Source organism: Balearica regulorum, chromosome 7 (assembly GCF_011004875.1).
Source record: "Balearica regulorum gibbericeps isolate bBalReg1 chromosome 7, bBalReg1.pri, whole genome shotgun sequence".
Taxonomy (NCBI): domain Eukaryota; kingdom Metazoa; phylum Chordata; class Aves; order Gruiformes; family Gruidae; genus Balearica; species Balearica regulorum.
This window is the reverse complement of record NC_046190.1, coordinates 19560423-19580941: the sequence shown is the minus strand read 5'-3', so window position 1 is coordinate 19580941 and position 20519 is coordinate 19560423. Positions and strand designations below refer to the sequence as shown.

The window sequence follows — 20519 nt, the reverse complement described above, 5'->3', positions numbered from 1 at the left end:
GGAATAGCAGAGATGCAGCAGAGTCACTTAGAGAAATGTGTCTTCTCCAGCAACCCTCCAGTAGAAACTTTTATTTGAAATCAAGTTCTTGCCCTGAAAGGGATTCCCTGGTTCTATCTGGAGTTAGATAAAAAGATCTAGATAGAGTTAGAAGTAAGAACCATACAAAGTTATTTGCTCTTAAAAGAGTTTATTTAGTAGCTGTTCCAAGAACCTAGTTGACATATACTTTAAATAATAAGGTTAGTACAAAAAAAGTTTGGAACGTGCTAACAGTCAGATGCTGGACAAGATGTGGAACCCAGGGGTTACGCAGACATAGTAAATAACAGGTGCCATTGCAAAGAGCTTACAGTTTGAAAGATAACGAGTAACAGGCAAGTGAGGTAAACTATTGAGTATAGACAGGAAAATAGGTAACAAAAATAAATAGCATCCTTTATCCTGAACTCCAATGAATACACATTGCAGCAAGTTAATTAGAACTGACCTTTTCCAAGTCTGTCTCAGTGAATTCTTTGACCATATAGATACTTTTAAGACAGAATTACTGGCTTCAGCTTCTATGCATATACTTCTAGTTGAATATCAGTTTTGATGTATTTAAGACTATAAATTGAATCAGAAAAGTCACAGAAAAAGAAAATTGTCTAAATTATTTTATCTACTTTGATTACATTACCCCCCCCCCCAAAAAAAAACAGTTCTGAAGAGAAATTGTATTAAGCCAGCTTAATTACCCTTTAGACCTTGCCAGAAATCACAACATAAAAATAATAATAAAAATAATAGGCTGCATATGATAGGAAAGTCATGTGTTCAATCCAAATTAATGTTTAGATATGCTCCCAAAGGAACAGGTTTTGTTTCTTTAAAGAAAACGCACAGAAGTGGTGTAGTATGCATCATATACCTCTGGGCCACACACTGAAAAAAATTAGCTTTTTCAGCATGACTGCTATGAATTAGAAGTGATATGGATAGATAATATTTCTGGATAGAGCTGATGCAAAGCAGAGCACCCATGTTCATCCTGGTATCAAACAGATGCTATGCTCCTTTGGTACTGCCCAGAACTTCAGAAAAATCAAGACTAGTTCTGTTTGCAGACTAAAATGTTTACTGAGGCTCAACTTTGACAACGTGCAGCCTGATAGCTGAGCATTTTCTGGCAGTGGTATAATTGAGCAAAAGGTACCACTTTTTCTATGAAGCTCAGTATAGTGTAGTAACAAATTCTTGTCACAAGATGGAGCTTCAAACCAGCTGTAACTGTACCTCCACAAATGGTTTGGTGGTTGGTTTTTTTTTTTTTCCTTACCAGGAGCAGCAATGTCATAGAACATTTAAAATTTATTAAAAAAAATACATAGTATCCAATTAATTAGAGTCATTATGATGAAGGATTTATGGAATGAAATTATAAGAATGTATTTTCCTGAATACATTCACAGTAATACACTAAGGAAACGTATAAAGGTAAAGCAATTTAAAAGCATTTGCGGTGAACAATGGATGGGCCGGCTTCATCATATTCCTGTTTGCTGATCCACATCTGCTGGAAAGTAGACAGGGAGGCAAGAATAGAGCCTCCAATCCAGACAGAGTACTTACGTTCAGGAGGAGCAATGATCTGTTTAGGAAATAAAAGCATTAAGCACAACTGTCTGCTGTGAATAAAATACGTTTGTTATACAAAAATAATAAAGCAGTGATACTTGATATTAACACCACCACTGTATCTATGTGCTAGTGTCATCCCTGGCATTACAGTTAGCTATTGCTGCAAGCAGTAAAGTTTAAAAGTTGTTATTAAAGTCTGAGTCTAACTCCTGAATTTCTCTGCCTGAGTCAGTCTGCCCAGGAAGAGTTGTGCATTATGTGCGCAACATATTCATGGCTACGTATGAGAAAAGGGGACATAATTGCTCTGGAAACATATAATAATAGCCCAGGAGGGCTTGGAAAAACAAGTGACCTATGGAGCACTCTTATTGGCATAGCTGATAAAATGTTTGCAAAACAAGGAATGGAAGATTTGAAGCAGCAGAAGGAAGATAGGCTTGTCAGGGACTCTTTCTTTTCTGAGCTTGTAGGCCAAGGACAAAACCAGCATTTCCTCGCTCCCACCTCCATCAGCCAAAAAGGGCTGAAGAAGCTCACATAAAGCCCCAGAGGAAAATGTATGTTGCTGCGTCCACACTATCCATCTTTGGCCATGTTAGGGCAGTTTGCAGAATTCACCGTCAACAAGGAAATGAGAGGAGAGAAGGCTCTCTTCTTCCAAAGTTATCAGGTGGTGATTATTTGCTAGAAGGTACAGACATGATTCAAAGTACGTACAAAGCACTTACTTACTTTGTAAAGCGTTGCTATGTTTCACTAGATTTTTGAGTACTTTGTACATGCCAACTCAAATAGTCTACACATAATTGCACCATACCTTGATCTTCATAGTGCTGGGAGCTAGAGCAGTTATTTCCTTCTGCATCCTGTCTGCAATACCCGGGTACATTGTAGTGCCTCCAGACAGCACGTTGTTGGCATAAAGATCCTTCCTGATGTCTATGTCGCACTTCATGATGCTGTTGTAAGTGGTTTCATGAATGCCAGCAGACTCCATGCCTGGGGAAGTTACAGAACACTGAGGAAGCAACTCCATACAGAGACGTAAAATTGTTAACACAGACCTAACAACATGAACTTTAGTGTCTTTGGAAGACATCAGTCTTCAGAGCTGTGGAAATCCAGAAAGTCATTCTGCAGCTGCCTAAATTATTTGCTTAGAAGTTCCTTGGTGTACAGTCCTCCTCTCCCCGTGACACACACAACTTGTCCTTAAAAAGAAAGCTGGGGGGGTGGAATAGTGAAGTTTCCACTAGGCTTTTGCAGGCAAATCTCAAATGTCCTAAGAATTCCTTATATGGTCTTGGAATAATTTGTTTTCTTTTTTTTTTTTCCTTTTAAATTAAGCCAGCTTAGAGACAGAACAGTCAAAATATGTCCTAATACCTCTAACTATGCAACTACTTTATCTATTTCTGAACTGAAATTCTGCCAATTGGCAGAACCGACACTGGATTTGTGTGACCTCCTTGCAAGTCTGCTTTCATGGCTGTTGATTAGCATGGGTTTGTGTTGGCTTTGCTCTGCAAATGCGATGAGCCATGGATTCAGGATTTGGAGCAGTCTCTCTGAAAAATAAAAGTAGTGCTTCCCACCACCGCCGCCACCCCCTCCTCCCTGCAAGCACATTCAAACAAAAATTCTCACGCTATTTGGAAAAGTGACCTTGCGGCCACACTTCTCGTAGTACCCGACTGCATAACATACAAAATGGCATAGGCCCAATGCCAGAAGCCAGGAAAAAAACATTTAGGGTTTATTTTGGGAAAGCATTTTGCCTTATTGTTTGACATGAAGTTCTTCCCACTATATTAATCGTGTTGTTCTAAAAGATTGTTTTATAATGGGCGCCAGGACATACTCATGTAAACATCTAAAACTGAGCTAGGAGTGGAACACAATCAAAAGATAATAAGGACTTGATATTTATGTGCAGTTTACCAAGGCAGAACAATCATTCAACCTACCAATGAAAGACGGCTGGAAGAGGGTCTCTGGGCAGCGGAAGCGTTCATTTCCAATGGTGATCACCTGACCATCAGGAAGCTCATAGCTTTTTTCCAGAGAGGAGGAAGAGGCAGCAGTGGCCATCTCATTTTCAAAGTCCAGGGCCACGTAACACAGCTTCTCCTTGATGTCACGGACAATTTCACGCTCCGCTGTCAAGAGGATTCAATTTTTAGAAAGGACCCAGACATGTTGACAGGTTGTCCTCTTTCATTCCTTCCCCCCCTCCATTTTTTAAACAAATCCTCTGCTAGTCTTGCAGGGGACTTTCCTGTTAGATTCCTTCTTGTGTCTAATCAACTGCGAAAGCACTGCTAGTCCTTCTAAGGCCACTAGAAAATCTGCACATTAAAGAACTCTCCTCTTCAGTCAGCAGCATGCCCTTACCAGTGGTCACAAAGGAGTAGCCACGTTCCGTCAGGATTTTCATGAGGTAGTCTGTCAGGTCACGGCCAGCCAGGTCCAGACGCATGATGGCATGCGGCAAGGCGTAGCCTTCATAAATTGGCACATTGTGGGTGACACCATCCCCAGAGTCAAGCACAATCCCTTTGAGAAGATAACACACGATTCATTCCTAGGTGCACATCAACACAACTATTTCACGTGTCTGTGCCATGTTCCCCAGAGGCCTACCTGTGGTACGTCCAGAAGCATAGAGGGACAGAACGGCTTGAATAGCTACATACATGGCTGGCACATTGAAAGTCTCGAACATAATCTGAAATGCAATTAAAATAATTGCCTTAAAGCTAGGGGTTTTAGCTTAGTTGAAGCAATATACTGAAAGAGAGGGAGAAGACAAGATTTTCGTATTTCTTGATGGTTGGTAATAACAAGGAAGGAAGATACAAAATGTGAATCAAAAAATATTTGTCCTATAAGACATCTCCCTGTATCTGGCCTATATCTTTAACATGAGTATAGGCACATGCACATATTAAAGATAATTTTGTAATAGGTCTGGGCATAAAAACAGATTAAGATGACATAAAGCTTGGACAGACTGAAGTATTCACATTCAAAGCAGATACATTGACTTTCTAAAGTAAATGTAATAATATGCAAATATGACAGGTGGTCACTATGCACTTTCTATCTTCCATAACTAAGAGAGATAGACTACTGGACAGCATTATTAACTGAAATGATGAAGTTCACACCCTGATGAATTCACAAACTTGGAATTATTCCATAGCTTCAGTGTGAGCTTACCTGGGTCATTTTCTCTCTATTTGCTTTGGGATTCAGTGGTGCTTCAGTCAATAGAGTCGGGTGTTCTTCAGGTGCAACACGGAGCTCATTATAGAAAGAGTGATGCCAGATCTGAGAACAATAGGAGAAGCCAAAGGAAAGAAACGCTATCAACCAGTAGCCCAGAATCACTTCCAGACAGGTATTGTGCTCCAGCACTCTGCTTACAGCCCCAGAGACAGGCTAGTAACCTTTCTCATGCAGTTGTTCTTATTGCCTTCATAGAGATTACCAAAGTAACTGGAGAAAGAAAACTGCTATCCTCAGGCTTTACTGCTAGTAATATGTCACTTCTTTTAAGGACACATAAGTTAATTAGAATAAATACGTTATTCTTACAGGAGAAGAGACAGAGCAGGACAGACTTGGTTCCAGCAAAGCAGTTTCAATAATGACTGAAAGTTAAACAGTTCCAGATCAACTCTAGAACGTACGCAGACCTAGAGCTCAATAGATAATGGGTCTCTTGGAAAAAGTGTCATCTTTTGGTTTGTAGAGACTAGTGCAAGAATTCATAAAAAGAAATAAAGGCAAATGGTTTGTGAGGCTGAAAGTCAACTTGTGTTTATTGCCTCCTCATGGCTGATTCCTACCAGCTGTAAAAATGTGAGGCCAAGTGGACAGCAATGAGGAAGTTAATACACCAATAAGAAGTAAAACCACCAGAGACTTTCTAAAGGTCAAAAAGCTTTTTCTAAGCCTGTTTTCAAGCTGGTGGTGATTAGAGACTGGTTGATAGGTTAGGCATCTGAAAAGTTTTGCTGTCTTTCCAAGTAAAACATACAATACTATGAGAGTCAGTAAGTAAGTCCTGTGTGGCTCCACACACTTGCAGTGTGTTGTGATGTCCCAAGTGTTCCAAATAGCCCTATTTCCACAGCACAATATTAAATACAAATACCATCTTAGAAATTTTATCATCAACTGTACAGACTACCACTGTAAACATGGTTCTGGAAGCCTTTCATCCAAGTACTGGCTCTGAAAGAGATGCATTCCACTGCAATATTGTTAATCTTTTGAGCATTAAAATGTATGTGTGTAAACAGTGCCCTTCATATCAAAATTACATACATGCTTTGCATTTTTGCAGAAACAGATACCTTCTCAAGTTCCATTTCTTTACTAGCAAATTGAGGATATTCCTTTTCTTCCTTTTTTTTTTCTTTTTTTTCTCCTTTCTTCCCCCTCCTTTGCTAATGCAAAGATGTATAGATCATACTGGAGTAAAAGAACTCCCCCTAACTATTTTGATGTACTCCTAGTGATACTTCAGCTTTAGATGCAAGTTAATTCTTGTTGTTAACAACCTTTCCACCAAACCATAATTGATAGCATGATGCTTTCATCTAAAATTTAGGGAGTATTCTGTAAACGTTCGGTTCAAGTATTTCTGTTTACCAGCAATACACATGAACTTTTGAAAGCTGAAATACCTTCTCCATGTCATCCCAGTTTGTAATGATGCCATGTTCTATGGGATATTTCAAGGTCAGGATTCCTCTCTTGCTTTGAGCCTCGTCACCTACGTAGCTGTCTTTTTGACCCATACCAACCATCACACCCTATAAAATAACACAAATGGAGTTAGTCTCTCAAGGAGAGGCATCACAAAGGAGATAGATAGAACATTAGCTGTGAAATAAATCCAGCTACCAGTGATACTAGTTACAAAATACTTTACAAATACTAATGAATGGAGAAATACTCATTGCTTTTTAACTTCCAAAATTAAATGTTTAGTTCACTTAAACCTCTGGAGTTCATGTTTCCACTATAGTTTAAGTAAATGGCACAAGTATAATGTTAAATTCATCAAGATAAAGTGGAAAAACAGGTTTGTTTTAATGTTTGTTATTATTTAGGGATGAACTGTCTGCTGAAGTATAATGAAGTAGAGTAAAAGCAGAAAGTGATGTTGTGCCATCTAAGGGGCAAGATGGAGAAATACACACTTTACACTTCCCAAAGCTTAAATGTCAACATTTTTTAATCTTCTTTTTGAACACTATAATTTTGCCATTAGACACAGACAATTTAAATCTGCTGGTGCGGGCTTCTTTGTAGGTATTTTCATGGATTCTGTAGAAATGGTCCATGGACCAGGAGCTGGAAACTACTCTAGACATACAGTAATCTCTGTGCTAAAATTAGAAATACTGGGATAAAATATAACATATAGTAGGATACCTTGGATACATAATACTCTCATCAGAACTTAGTCATTACACACTCCAAACCTTGGCATCTCTAACTGCCCTGTCTTAGAAACAAGCAAGCTGGATTTTCAATTTATGATGGGATGATCCTTCCTTCAGGCCACTAATGGTATCCATGATACATGATCAGGAAAGAAATGCCCTAGAAATCTGCTGTATTTGTTTCCACTGTGGCTGTATGTCTTGCTTTTGAGCAATTAATACCATTCCCACTATCTACAGAAGCTGGCATTTTTTTCCAATTATGTTAATGCCCAGAGGCCTCAGTTAGGCACACATTTCTTCTGCCCTGAAAAGCTTAAAATGTATTTGTTGGGTATATAAAGTGCTGCATCTTACAACCAGTTTACCTCTTCCCATTTCACCAGGTCCTTAGATGGCATAGAAGCAATTACGTGGATCTATTCATTAGGAAGATTAGTTTGTCATGACCTACCCAAGCTGCTCTAATTCATGCTAATGATGATCTGGCTCAGAAACTCTCTAATTTAACAGCTCAGATAATATATGTATTGCAAACTATTAAAATCGACTGGAATGCATCATATACTCAAATGCAAACCTTGAAGCTGAAGAAACTCAACCCAAGACAGGTGCCCATTTGTGATACAACTAAATGAATAAGGTCAGGAAGTTTAATAGGAAGCTGACTGAAAACTTCCTCTTCCTCCTTTAGTTTTCCACACATGACCTATCATCAGCTTCTAGGACAGTCAAAATTTCCAGATACTTCTGCATTGGGCTTTTGTGGGTTTTTTTTTTAAACTAGCTTTACTCACCAAGTTCTCTGGGTAATCCAAAATTAAGGGACAGGGAGAAGAGGGCATATAAGGGCGTGAAAAATTTTAGAAGAACTTCTCTCCCAAGGCAAGAGACCTGCTTCAACTCAGGTGAGTGCACTGCTGGACTCATTTTGCCTGGAAATGCGGTGTTACACAGATCACCCAGGGCTGGGCTAGTCCCAAACACAGGAGAAGGTGGCTCTGGGGTGGAGGGCTGGGGACGGCACGGCAAAGCCTTCTACAAGCCCAGTATGGAATAACCAAAGCAGTTCATCACCTGGTGCCTGGGACGACCCACAATGGAAGGGAAAACTGCTCTTGGAGCATCGTCCCCAGCGAAGCCGGCTTTACAGAGCCCTGACCCATTGTCACAAACAAGGGCAGTGCTGTCCTCTTCCTCACACATCTTCTACGTCAATGTCCTCAGGCCCTCCAGACAGAAAACGGCCCTACAAAAACAGCAGAAAATAATTTAAAAACCCCAAACAACAAACCATACTCAGGTAGCAGATCCATCCTTGAAGACAGGGACAACTGTATGAAAGCAACCAGCACCAGCAAAGAGAGGTGTGGCCCCGGTTTGGGAATCACAAGACCTGTGGGGCCATACACAGGAATGGGCTTCCTTTTGAAAATGTGAAAGGTTTCAACCACGTCTGCCGGAGGGCTGTATCCACTAGAGATTATCCGGGAGATTCCAGAGAAGACTTCTAGTCCTGCGTCACGGGCAGACAGATCAGGGAGTAGCAAATGTTTATCTAAATTTGGTCACAGAACCCCACAGCTGGGGGTGGGTGGGAGATAAAAGAGAACGCTGGACTGACAGCTGCAAAACGAAAGATCCCTTTGCATCGGATTCAGCACAACTTCCCCCACTTTTCTATCACCCTGGCAAAGTCCTGACACAAGTGGAAAGCTATCAAAGGTAAGAGCACTTCAGTCTTCCCCATCCAGTCTTGGGCTTCCACATTAAATGCTAGTCATGTACCAGTGGTGCTTTCCTAATGCAAATATTTACGCACTGGGCCAAGATGGCCAATCAAGTTTACATTTAATCTTTTAAAAGAGAAGAAATGTTCCCAATTAAAAAAAGGGGGGGGGGGGGAGGGGGAAGCCTTTTATTGCCCTCCCCTAGTCACTCAGAAAAAAAAAAACCTCACCTTTAAAATTAAGTCAGGGACAGTATGCATTTTAAAAACAGGCCATAGCATATGGTCTATCAACATTTCAAAAAGCTAATAAACTGCATTTGTAGAGTGGCAGAGTAATTTATGTTGGCTCCTTGTCTCAGTAAAAAGAAACTGTTTTCCTCCTCTGGCAACAGGAAGATAATATGGGTAATAAAAATGCTTTGAAGGCTTTGCATTAAAGTCAATTACAGAAACAAGCACTGAATACCAGGACTCAAGAAGGACTCTTTGCTTGCAATTTATAGGTAGGGAATCACTTGGCTAGCTCTGAGCCTGGGCTTCCACGCAGAGTTCAACAAATTGCAGCGTGTTAACAGCTAAAAGAGACAGCTGTCATCCACAGACCAGCTGGCTCCGCAGTCTCCAAAACCTTCTGCCACAGGAGAACTGGAAGCGCAGGATGAAGTGGGAATGGGGTCAGCAAGAGCCACAGCCGATGAGCAAAGGACCCCACAATCTGTTTAGCCTCCACATTGGATGGAACAAGCACGGACAGTTCTCTTAAATCCTTCACTTGAGATCCTCTGTCTCTCCCTAGCCAGGCAGCCATGAGACACGGCTGCAGCGTCGCTCCTGCAGGCTGCTTGAGCATAGCTCCCAGGAGAAGACAAGGGTAGGGAAATCCTAACTTGAGGTATTCAGATATTTTATCATTATAATTGGGAAAGGAAAGTAGGTTGCAATTTTTGTATTTATTAAATTCCTGGGAAAATAGGCTCTTTATAGTCAAACATTTACTGAATGGAGTACAATTGTTATCTAACATGAATGAACAGACTGGTTTGGACAAACCATTTCCTAATTAGGAAATAGGCTTTTCAACCGTCTGTTTTTGGAACAGAGTTCAAGGTCAGGGGGTTCGCTCAAACCCATGCTGCTAATGCAATGCCAAAAATCACTTGGGGGAGGGGAAAGAAGCGGGTAGGAAAGGCTACATTTCTGAGCTTAGTGGACTCTAAATGAAAACCATATTTAGTAATAAAGCACAAAAAGTTGAAAAATCAAAGCTCAATGATTTCAGACAGGGCTCTCTGCTGCCAGCCAGTGAGTTACAGCTCAGGACTGCCATGGCATGCAGTACTAACATCTTACAACAGCAAATGTCACTCAGCACTGTGGAAGAAAGGAATTTTTTCTCCCAAGAAATTAAGACCGTATTTAGCCTCTCTTCTACTTGCTTTATATCTAAAGATAACCAATCACTCACCAATCTCCACAACAAGCTACTACGAGAACTCCCGCCCCACAAGAAATATTGTATGGAGCCTGTTCCTTAACAAAATGTTTGGCATTTTACAGAACAGTAGATTTATATACATAGAGACAAGGACAAATACACACTCCTCATTGTATCCTGTTAGACATTGCTATTTTGCATACTTCCAGCTCTTCTTACAGTCACATTCCCCAAAATACGTCACCTTACACCAAGTGAACAGCACCTGCTGAGAAACCCTACTACACAGTGAGCAAATTCACCCCTTCGGGAACTCTGTTCTGTACAAAACTAACACCACAGGGTCACATGGTTTCATTTAAAAATCAAAAAAGCTATAATTCCAGCCATGGCATTACACAGAATGCCTTCATGCTATTGCTGGAGTGTTGGTGGCATCAGCAAAATCATCAGGTAGAACTTTTATTTCCCTTTCAGAAGTGCTAGAAAATAAAGACAACTCAATATCCATATTACAAGCATTTTATCAATTCAGTTCTAATAAGTAAGTTTGCTTAAGCAAAGTACAGCACAGCAGTACATCCTCCTGAATAGCTTCCATTGGACATTATTTAACTGAAGTCCTCCAGCAATCTGTAAATCATGCTACTGGTTCAGTGCCACTTACCCTGACAGTGCTTGGCTGGGGATAGCCGCTCTGGGATGGTGCACTCTGTATCGGAAAGCTCTGAGGTTATATAGCCTCTTTGGTTCTTCTCCTCCCACCAGCCTCCCAAACAAGGAGCAGAGACAGACAGAGACAGAGCTGAAGTCTCTAACAAAACCATATAGGGACCTTATTACAAAAACCTCTAATCTGGGTGGCCACAGGCCCTGGGTCTCTTCCACTGCATTCCAGTGTAGAGCTCATGAAACAGGAGGAGACTTTCAGCTGTGTAAGATAAACACTTTAAAACTTCAGGAGAGCTGCTAAAATACAGCAAGATGGAGTGTGCCCGCAATAGATACCCTCTGGCAGGAGGAGCATGTGCTCACACAAGAGAGGTCCAGGCCTCCATAGTAACGTCCAAGAGGCAGAGAGATAAATGGAAATAGCAGTCATTTGTAATAGGGAAGGCATTGTAAAAGAAACACTTTGCTTTCATTAAATATTTTGACAAAAACAATGAACATATTTCTGGCAAGTTAAACAGTTGCTGAATTTTGCTACAAGGTCTCTTTAAAAGCTCCGTGTTTTGCTTGTATGCTAAATACTGCCCATAGGCTTAAGGGTAGTGAAAAAAGTATCTGCTGTCGTATAGGGTTCGCGGTGAAGTCTTTGAAGGTTGTGAAAATGTTCTATTAAAAGATCGTTATGATTCCCTCTGGATTGCGATGGGTTAGAATCCATTCTGTTTCTCTGTCAGCTTATTTTCAAAACCCTAGGAACTGTGAGCCAACTTCACCCTAGTGCTGCTCCACTGATGGCCACAAGTTTGGATTGTTGTAAACTCATCTCAAATTGTTCATAATAAAGTTGTTAAATTTTATAACCCCATCTAACTTTTCCGTTTAACATATTTTTAGCAAATAAAGCAAGGGTTCTCACTGTACAAGTTATTTTCAGCGCAGGACTGGATCTTTACAGCTGTAGCCAGCTGTTCTCTGGACAGGCTGATTCTAGCAAAGCAGCACTTTCAGAGTCAGCAATATTTTGTCATTAAGTTTGTACTAAAGACCAGAAATCAGCGTCTCAAAACTCCAATACTAAACCGTTACAAATTCAAAACTGCTCTACACACACACGTCAAGAAAGATGTGAAAATCCAAGTGAGATCCTTGTGTTGTGAGTCTTGTTACAATGGGGAGGGGCATCGCGTTTGCTTACAGCGTTTCCTGCTTAATTGAGTAGCCTTAATGCAAGAAAATCTCCCATACAACCACAGTGGGAGTTTTTCTGATGTAGAGATTATAAGGATTAGGCCACTAGTAGAGATAGCAGATAGGCAGAATTATGGATTGAAGACCAAAAGGAATTTAACTTTTAAGGAAAGGAACTTTTAAGGAATGTAACTGCCTTTGAGGGTCAGAAACAGAAGCTAACAAGTGTTAGAACATGAGCCATGCAAAAGCTATTTATTATTTCACTTCCAGCATTGGGGCAAAAGACAAGAGATATTTAAATAAAATTAAAAAGGGGAAAAAAACCCAAACCACCAACGTAAGCAACCTACAACAGAGGATATAAACAGATCCTTTTTTTCATATCTCCAACTGACACTCAGAGGACAGCCAAAACCAAATTCTTTGTTTTCAAACAACACTCAAACACAGCTGAGAAAAATTACTTACCTCACATAGAACATATGGTATTAGATCAAGGAATATCAGGTCAAGGGGAAGGAGAAATTCACACAGCAGCACAGTGTCTTCACCACAGTATCATGTCTGATTTGATACAAACATCAATTACCTCTTAGACTGGAGGAAACATAATCCAAGGTTTTCAAAAACATCATCTACTACTTCTCCTTGGAAATATCAAGACTGGGACAAAGATCCAAAAGAATCTAAACTCTTCACCTTAATGAGAAGAGGTTCACACTCCCGAAAGAGCTTACTGGTGATGATGCCGATAAAGCACACCTGAGATTGCAAAGCAAAGTAAACAACCCTTCAGTAGAACTGGTACACCATTCACACCGCACCTCAGCATAACTAGGAATATAGGCAACAGGTTTCTACAAGAGACCTCTGTGGATATCATAGGAGGCAGTGGCCACACAGAAACCACAGACACCTTTGGATCTCTGTTAAGCTTCATTACAGTTCCTGTAAACTTAGCCTGCTGTGTACCACGATGACTGGTGGTGGGAATGATGGCAGCAGCAGCCCCTTGGCTTCTATGAGGAACAGTTATTCATGTGGGAATCACACATAACCTTGTCTGTCACAGGCAGAAAGGTGTAGGAATCCCAGCTTTTAGGGTGCTCATGAAAAAGATACAGCTGACACAGTCTCATTCAGAGCAGGTAGTTGTTGATAGGGCAATAAAGAGGAAACACCAGTTGTTTGGAGGGACCTACCATATGCAGGGTATGCGTCAGAGACAGGGCTGTACAGACTAGAATGGCGGAGTAAGCCCAGAGACTGACTGATCAGTAGTGATGGATACACAGGAACAGGACAGCAAAAATGTAGAGTCGCTGCACAACCTTGCCTCCAGCACACAAAGGAGAGCCAGCACTTAGCAGGCAGCTCGTCTCTGAGGCGTAATGTTATGGAAGGTCCTGGGGCAGGAAGGAAGGAAGGAAAACAGGTAAACTATGCCAGGAAGTTAGGTCAGTCCCGTTCAAGGGACATAATAAGTATTTCTTTTCTTTTTTGTGATTCCATGGTCAAGTTATGATCACACAGATATTACTACAGATAAAAACATGTGGGGAAAAAATTACATTAGTAGTTTATACCTTTCTTCTCAGCAACATAGGTCATTATAAGAGGGGTAGGAGGAAGGGAAGAATCTACTTGGCATGAGACAGGAATAAGAACCTAAAGAGAACTGAACAGAACAAGTCATCTGAGAACCAAGCCTAAATGCTGGGGGTACAACCTCTGAATCTTCCTCAATAGACATGTACCAGCTTAGCCCAAGCACATATATAATTTTTTTTTCAAGATAAAGAACACAACACCCCTGAAAATAGTTTAGCTTCCCCTCTGGAGGCCACTTCCATTACCACTTTCTGCTGTTTATCTTTTAGTACTTACCCCACTCATTTCTATAGAAACTGCCACAGCACAATTTGCCCAGTGTGCCTATACCCTGAAGTTCTAGTTCTTTCATTGTGCCCATAGCCAAAAACTATGGCACTTGTTTGGCTTCCCTGAGAACTTCTCTGTTTGTCCATGCTAAACCCTTTTGCAGCCTCCATCACAGGAGCATGTCCAGAGTATGATCTGAAAAAGGAAAATAAGCAGAAAAAGTAATTTTGCCACTTTCTTTCATACACTTTTCCCTGCTCTCTTTATAACAATACTGGCAAAGCTCCCACCCACATTGGGAACTTCCTATTCACCTCAAGTATCTTTCAAGATATCAGTGGAAACTCTTAGCTGTGTGTTCCTTAGGTCATGTTCTTTGTTTTTCAGTAACTTGTGCAGATGGTTGTATGGACAGAAAACGTGCTCGGGACACCACAGCAGCAAGAGTTGTATGGCCACCACGCCTAGGAAATGGACTTCAGCTGGCCTGAAGAATGCCAGCTCAGAGGCCACGCACCGTTTCGTAGATGCCATACTTTTTTGGGAAAGGAGGACAGAAGCTGCAGTCTTACCCCAACTGCTGTAGAAAACTGGGAATAAAGTAACCTCTTTACTCATAGCGTTACAAGCTATTACTTTATAAGGGAAAACAACTTCTCCGACGTGCATGGAGACCTTCCTGCCTACATCCAATTGGCTGTTTAGGAATGAGGTTCTGCTAAATCTGTCCCTGGCTCCTTTTTATTTGGGGATTCCTTTCATCTTCGTAGCATTAGCAGAAACTCTAAATGTTTTGGTTTGTCTGGCTTCAGGCCCTCTCCTCTATCTCATTGATAGGCTTTACACTTCCCCACCCCCCCATTTGAGAAAGGCAGGAATAAATAAGCTTTAGGGAGCAGAAAGTCCCTCTAATAACCTGATTCATTGCAGCTGTCCCACAGTATGCATCTGTAAAGTGTCAGATCAACCATGAGCTGTCAGAACCATAGACTAGCTTTCCCTAGGATTGTCAGGCTCTTGCACCGGTCTATCTCTAACAGCTAAGACAAAATGGCTCTAATCATTCTCAAATACGTCAGCTTTCAACCTACAAAGTTTGGGAAATAGTTTTGCCAGTGCTGTTCAAGAGTCAGAGGATACAGCATTTGCCTCCTGAGCCTCTTGAGTGGGGTGATGCAGCATGTTAATTCACAACCTTCCTTCATCTTCTTGACAAGGTGTCTTTCTCCATGGTAATGTTAAGTAAAGTTATCCCTCATTCAAAATCAAAGGAACATATTCAAAGTAAAAATGAGCTAATAGCTCCCTCCCCACCCTTCTTAAATAAATAAATAGAACATAAGAATGAGCCCTGCTGGGTCAGGCTGATATCCATCTAGCTCAGTATCCTGTCTCTGAGATTTCCTTATAGCAGATGCTTAGGAAAGAAATGGAATGCCTACGTTCATGATTTTTTTCCTATATCCTTTCTGCTTCCTTATGTGCAGCATAAGGATTTCTTGAGACAGGAGTTTGTACCTATATCCATCTGTAATAGAAGCATACAGATTTTATTCTCCATAAATTTGCCTAATTTAAACACACAGTTTTGGAGATAGATTGCCATCCATGATTTTTTGTGGAAATAAGCTCTACTTTTTATCTGCAAGGCAGCACCCGTAGCTCGCACTCCAGCTGGTGTAGACATGCCTAATGTTGGAAAGAAAACATCAAATATATTAGAAGCATAGTCAAAGGAACACTGTCTTTATACCAAGAGCTGCAAATCCACCAGAGATCCTGGATAAGCCCTCAGGCCACTGGCCAAGGCTGAGTTCTGCCCCACTGTGCACAAACTCTTAGCACCTCAGTACCTTGTTCACAGTCCATGCAGAGATATCTGTCCTAAATGACATTGTAGACAAGGCTTCATGATAACGTTACATCAGTACATCTCCTAAGAGCTGAGAGAGAACAGATTCCCCCAGACGATTATCAGAACCTCTCCCGTAACATGCTATCTAAATTTGTCAAAATGTAAATGAAATCTTCCCACCATATCACTGAAAAACAAGCCCTGTACTCCTACAGAAGTCAGACCTCTGCGGCGTGTGAGCGGGGCAGGTGGAGCACAGAGGTCCTTCCTCCACAATAACTTCCAAGCTCCCCAACCAACATATTCCTAGATGGACAGCAACAAGGAGACCAAGTTCCTACCACATTTTTTAAAGTGATTGCCTTGTTATTATCTCACGAAAAGAAAGGTTTCAAGATGAGCTTGCACTCTATGAGAAGTCAGACAATTCCCATCAGAGAAACGTGCTGGAAGCAGGTTGCATAAGGCTATTACAGATAAAGACTGGGGACTCATTCATTGCATACCTAGTTATATCACACAGCTTCACAAGCTCAAGTGCCTCTATCAGCCAATTTGGCAAACAGCAGGAAAAGGACCTCTACGGGGTAATTTCTTTCACTACCAAATTTAATAATTTTCTGTAGTGCTAGTTTCACTTTTTGAAACCGACACAGCTTCTTTGCTCATGGGCTCTGCATGATGACAAACTATGGAGTCCCTCTCACCACAAATGTCAGCAAGAAGGTACCTACCCCTTCAGATGGCCCAGTCCTGGTCTCCAGCCCTTCTCCTGGCACCTGGGCTCGGTGTACTCGGAGCAGTTAGGTGTCGCTGCCGGGCAGGACAAGGAGACACAGCCCTGCTGCAACTTCCTTGTCTTGTATGAGCCACTCAGCACAATCTATAAACAAACTTAACTCCCCAGATCACAGCTGAACTCTTTTTTTAAACCTCCATGAGAATCACTGTATCACAATGTAGGAGTGAGCATTATATGGCCATAAACTGAAGACTGTACAAAAAATACAAGGGGAAATCTACAACCTATAGACTAAAGTGAACACATACTTTAAAGAATACTTTAGGATGAAAAGGAAACATACTTTTGGAATTGGCATGCTATTATATGGAAATATATGTTGTTATATGGAATTGTCAAAAATAATGTGGCAAATGCAAGCATATTTAATACACGTGCATTTTCTGCACCAGGAAAAAGTCAGATGTCAATTCAAAGGACTGCAAAACTGTTTGGGACTTTCTATTTCAACGCCGCTGCAGGAGAGTGTGAAAAGAGCCAGCAGTAAAGTCTGGCATGCACAGTGCAGCAGGTTTGGATAGCCTGCATCCATCCAGGTGTTCCAGAGAACAGGCCAAAGCATCTCCAGAACAATTAACATTTATTTTCATTAGTCCTTAAAAGTGCTTAAGGGGTTTTCCCAAAACAGGAAGAAAGGCAGTTTGACAATTTCAAGCACGTAATGGCAAGTAGCTAATTACACACTTGCCAGATGAATACACCCTCTAAGTCAAACTATTACGGCTGCCAATACACAAGCCAAATAATAAAAAAGAACATAATATAATAAATGCTGATGAATAAGGCTTTATAAAAATTACTTTGTGTCAAATTTTTGAGGAATATTGCAAACTTAGTTGTAAAAGGCCCCTAAAGCCTTTTACTTTCTAAAACAAAATAATTAAAAATAAGGTGAATGCAGAATGTGAACAGTACTCTGCATAGGTCAATTCTGCATTCACAGCAGTAATTTCTGCCTAGCTGAAGTCTCACAGCACACCAGCACAGGGAAATCACTGCTGAGTGGGAGCGATTCTGTGGAACCTTCTCTCCCATCATTGGCTATGTACCTTAACGCCTTTATCAGTGATCTGAACAATAACAGAAGTTACAGATAAAGGTCACAGAGAAGGGGTGTGTGTGTGTTTTTATAACTTGCTACAATCTACATTATAGATCTAGGATAAAACAGTGTCCTCCCCAGCAGAATCCTGTTTATAATACGAAGCCTTGAGAAAATTCTTTGCATCTCTGACCTGTGCAAAAGGATCCCTACCCCCATCCATCGCGCTTTTGCTGAATGTTATTTGGGTTGATGAAAACTAGGTGCAGACAAACACACCTGGCAAAGTGGTGCCTAACTCACTGCAGGCTGCAGAAAGAACGGGACTTCACTGGTGCTCTCCTCTGCCCTGTGTGCAGTGTCACCATGCCTCTGTCACACCTTCCTGCACACATCCTGGCTGCTGCTTGGGCCTGGAAGACCCTCTTGTTATCTACTGTGATGCTCCAGGAGACTGACAGCTGGTGATGGCTGATCACTTAGCCAGGAGGAATTTAGCACACAGCTATTACTCATGGTCTAGCACATTCTGTTTATAAACCTCTCCCCAAATGATGCTCAAGACTCATAAGCAGACTGAAGTAGGCAGGTTTTTCGCCTTTGCTTTGCAGATGCATCTTAGTTACGTAAGTTAGTTTCTTCCTCTTTCTTACCATCAGAACTATGGAAAAGTACAAGATAACATGCTATTTTCATTTAACAATTTGGCTGGTTTTCTGAAAGTGTACCAGCATTTTCCAGACAAATGTGGGAGGTTTCTTCTCTTCCACTAAATGTGTTTTACATGCCCATCTTTAACTGTTTGCTCAAATTCCGTATCGGATCAAAGAACAATATTCTGTTCTTTTCCTTTTATGACTGTAAGATGGACTTAGACACACATTTCTGAAACAAATATAACCATTCTTTCAGAAATAAGGAAAACCCATAGAATCCTGCCAAGCTTTTGCTCATTCAGGCCCATTTCAAGACCAATTGTTGTTCCACTGGAATCAATGGCAAGACTACCACTGGCCTCGTGGGGGATGAAAACTGCCAGGACTCAGGTCTAATCTGCCTACAGCCCAGCTGGAGATTTCTCCAACCTCAACTGCTTTTCAATCCATTTCTTAACCAGGATAAGATCACAGATACTGTTCTGTATTGAACACACACATATAGTGTGCCCATAGGGACTGGTAGAGATGCAGCTCTAGCTGCACGCCCTTCTCCATTCCATAGACAGAAGGCTAACATCTGCCTGGTTTCACTGCGATTTCCAGGACTTTGAGAATATGCCAAGTACCTGCTAGCAGAAAATGCTATATGCTGATGATTCATGTTTGGTTCTTCTTGTAAGTCAGAAACAGCACTAAATAAAAAACAAGTTTTTGTATATCTCTGTCTCAGAATTATGGTTTCTACCACGTTGTCACTCCTGTAGGCACTCACCAGGTTCCTCCTTCTTTCAGTTCCTTGCTAGTAACTTCTTGAATAGATGCAGTAACTCCTTTCACTGCTGCAAAACGCTGTTGCCCAAGGATCTTGAAAATGCCTGGATAGTTTCCACATCAGGATACCAGAACTACACACAACTCTTTCAGCTTCCTAATTACAGCCTATTACTTTCTGCATTGTATTTAGCTGTCTCTGGGAATTCACTTACGAGGTCAAATGCTCAGACCTCTTCAACGTAATATAAATCTTTCCTCTGCACTCTGATTAGTCTGTGTGACACAGCATGAACACATTGTTTAATAAAAGGAGAAAATTGTGCAATTAGCAGGTCTTCAATATAAACATGTCCTCCTTTCTGAATCGTATTTAAATAAAACAGTGTTGTTATAGTATTTTATAGCATTAAAAACTCAGCACCACTTGCACTGCAAATAGCCAGACCTTCTCAGAAAAATGGGCTGGGGGGGAACAGGGGACAATCACACTTGGGAAAAAGGGCTAACATCTGTTTTCTTTTTTTCTGCTTACACAATACAAGCTACTGTTTTCATGAGGGCTAAATCTTCCCTATTAGCTTGATTATAATAATTTATAGTTATTCTTCTGTAGACTTGTTTTTGTCAGATCCTGTTTTTCAAGTAGGCCCTGTGAAAAGAAAACATATGGGTTTTGTACCAGGTCACTCAGGAATAGTGGAACAGTAGCTGGGACAGCAAGGAACATGCTCCATGTAGCAACAGCCCTTCACTGCACCAAGCTGAGATGCTCCAGGCTCGGCCATGCAGCAAGTGGGGGCTGATGGAGAGGAGGTTGGCAGCCAGCCTGTCTTCCGGAGGGACAGAAGTCCTCAGTTACTGATATAACATATCTTTACATCCACCTTGTGCACGTGCAGTGAAATTTTAGCTTCACTCAAGACAACAGTATAATACCATTGATCTCAAGTAAAATCACGGCTCATTGAAGTGAGTCAATAAGATCTGAGAATCTGGTCCAAAACCTCTACTTCAAGAAGGTAAGACAATTTCCTTATACTATTACAGCAAAGGCATGCCAGTCCTTCTTAATTTCTCACACCGAGGAACTGCTCTCCTCCCAGCAGGCTACCTCCAAACAGGGAGTTTCTGAGCACCCCCGAGCTAGCAGAAACACAGGGGAAACCTCTGACTGTTAAAGCCTTGGCCTGTGCTGGCACCAGTCTCTCCTGCCCATCCCAGGGAACAAGAACCACACATTCTGCTATTCATCACCCTGCAGTTCCCCATCCAGTCTTCCTTTCCTGCATGAGACACAGGCTGAGCTGGCTGACAGCAGAAGAGGTAGCCACTGTGCAGTTTGGAAAGGATGCCTCTTCTGAAATACTGGGCTTCAAAGAAGTATTTGA

At 41.3% G+C, this 20519-nt stretch overlaps 1 protein-coding gene across 1 annotated transcript; it reads right to left on the bottom strand.

Annotated features, from left to right (window-relative positions):
• Positions 1 to 170: 170 nt before the first annotated feature.
• On the bottom strand, positions 171 to 11064 carry ACTA2 (actin alpha 2, smooth muscle). The gene is made up of 9 exons (XM_010305820.2): positions 10923 to 11064; positions 8166 to 8337; positions 6324 to 6452; positions 4849 to 4959; positions 4270 to 4354; positions 4021 to 4182; positions 3594 to 3785; positions 2444 to 2625; positions 171 to 1633 (listed from the first exon to the last, which is right to left on the bottom strand). The coding sequence occupies exons 2-9, from the start codon at positions 8292 to 8294 to the stop codon at positions 1490 to 1492; spliced, it is 1134 nt and encodes a 377-aa protein (XP_010304122.1). The 5' UTR covers positions 8295 to 8337; positions 10923 to 11064; the 3' UTR covers positions 171 to 1489.
• Between the last annotated feature and the right edge of the window lie 9455 nt (positions 11065 to 20519).

Bases quoted from the DNA above. Each gene is read 5' to 3' on its own strand.
- ACTA2 (XM_010305820.2), bottom strand. From the start codon at position 8,294: ATGTGTGAGGAAGAGGACAGCACTGCCCTTGTTTGTGACAATGGGTCA. The intron at 4,355-4,848 runs GTAAGCTCACAC...ATTGCATTTCAG, and splicing joins ATAGAGAGAAAATGACCCAG to ATTATGTTCGAGACTTTCAA. The intron at 4,183-4,269 runs GTAGGCCTCTGG...ATCTTCTCAAAG, and splicing joins TGCTTCTGGACGTACCACAG to GGATTGTGCTTGACTCTGGG.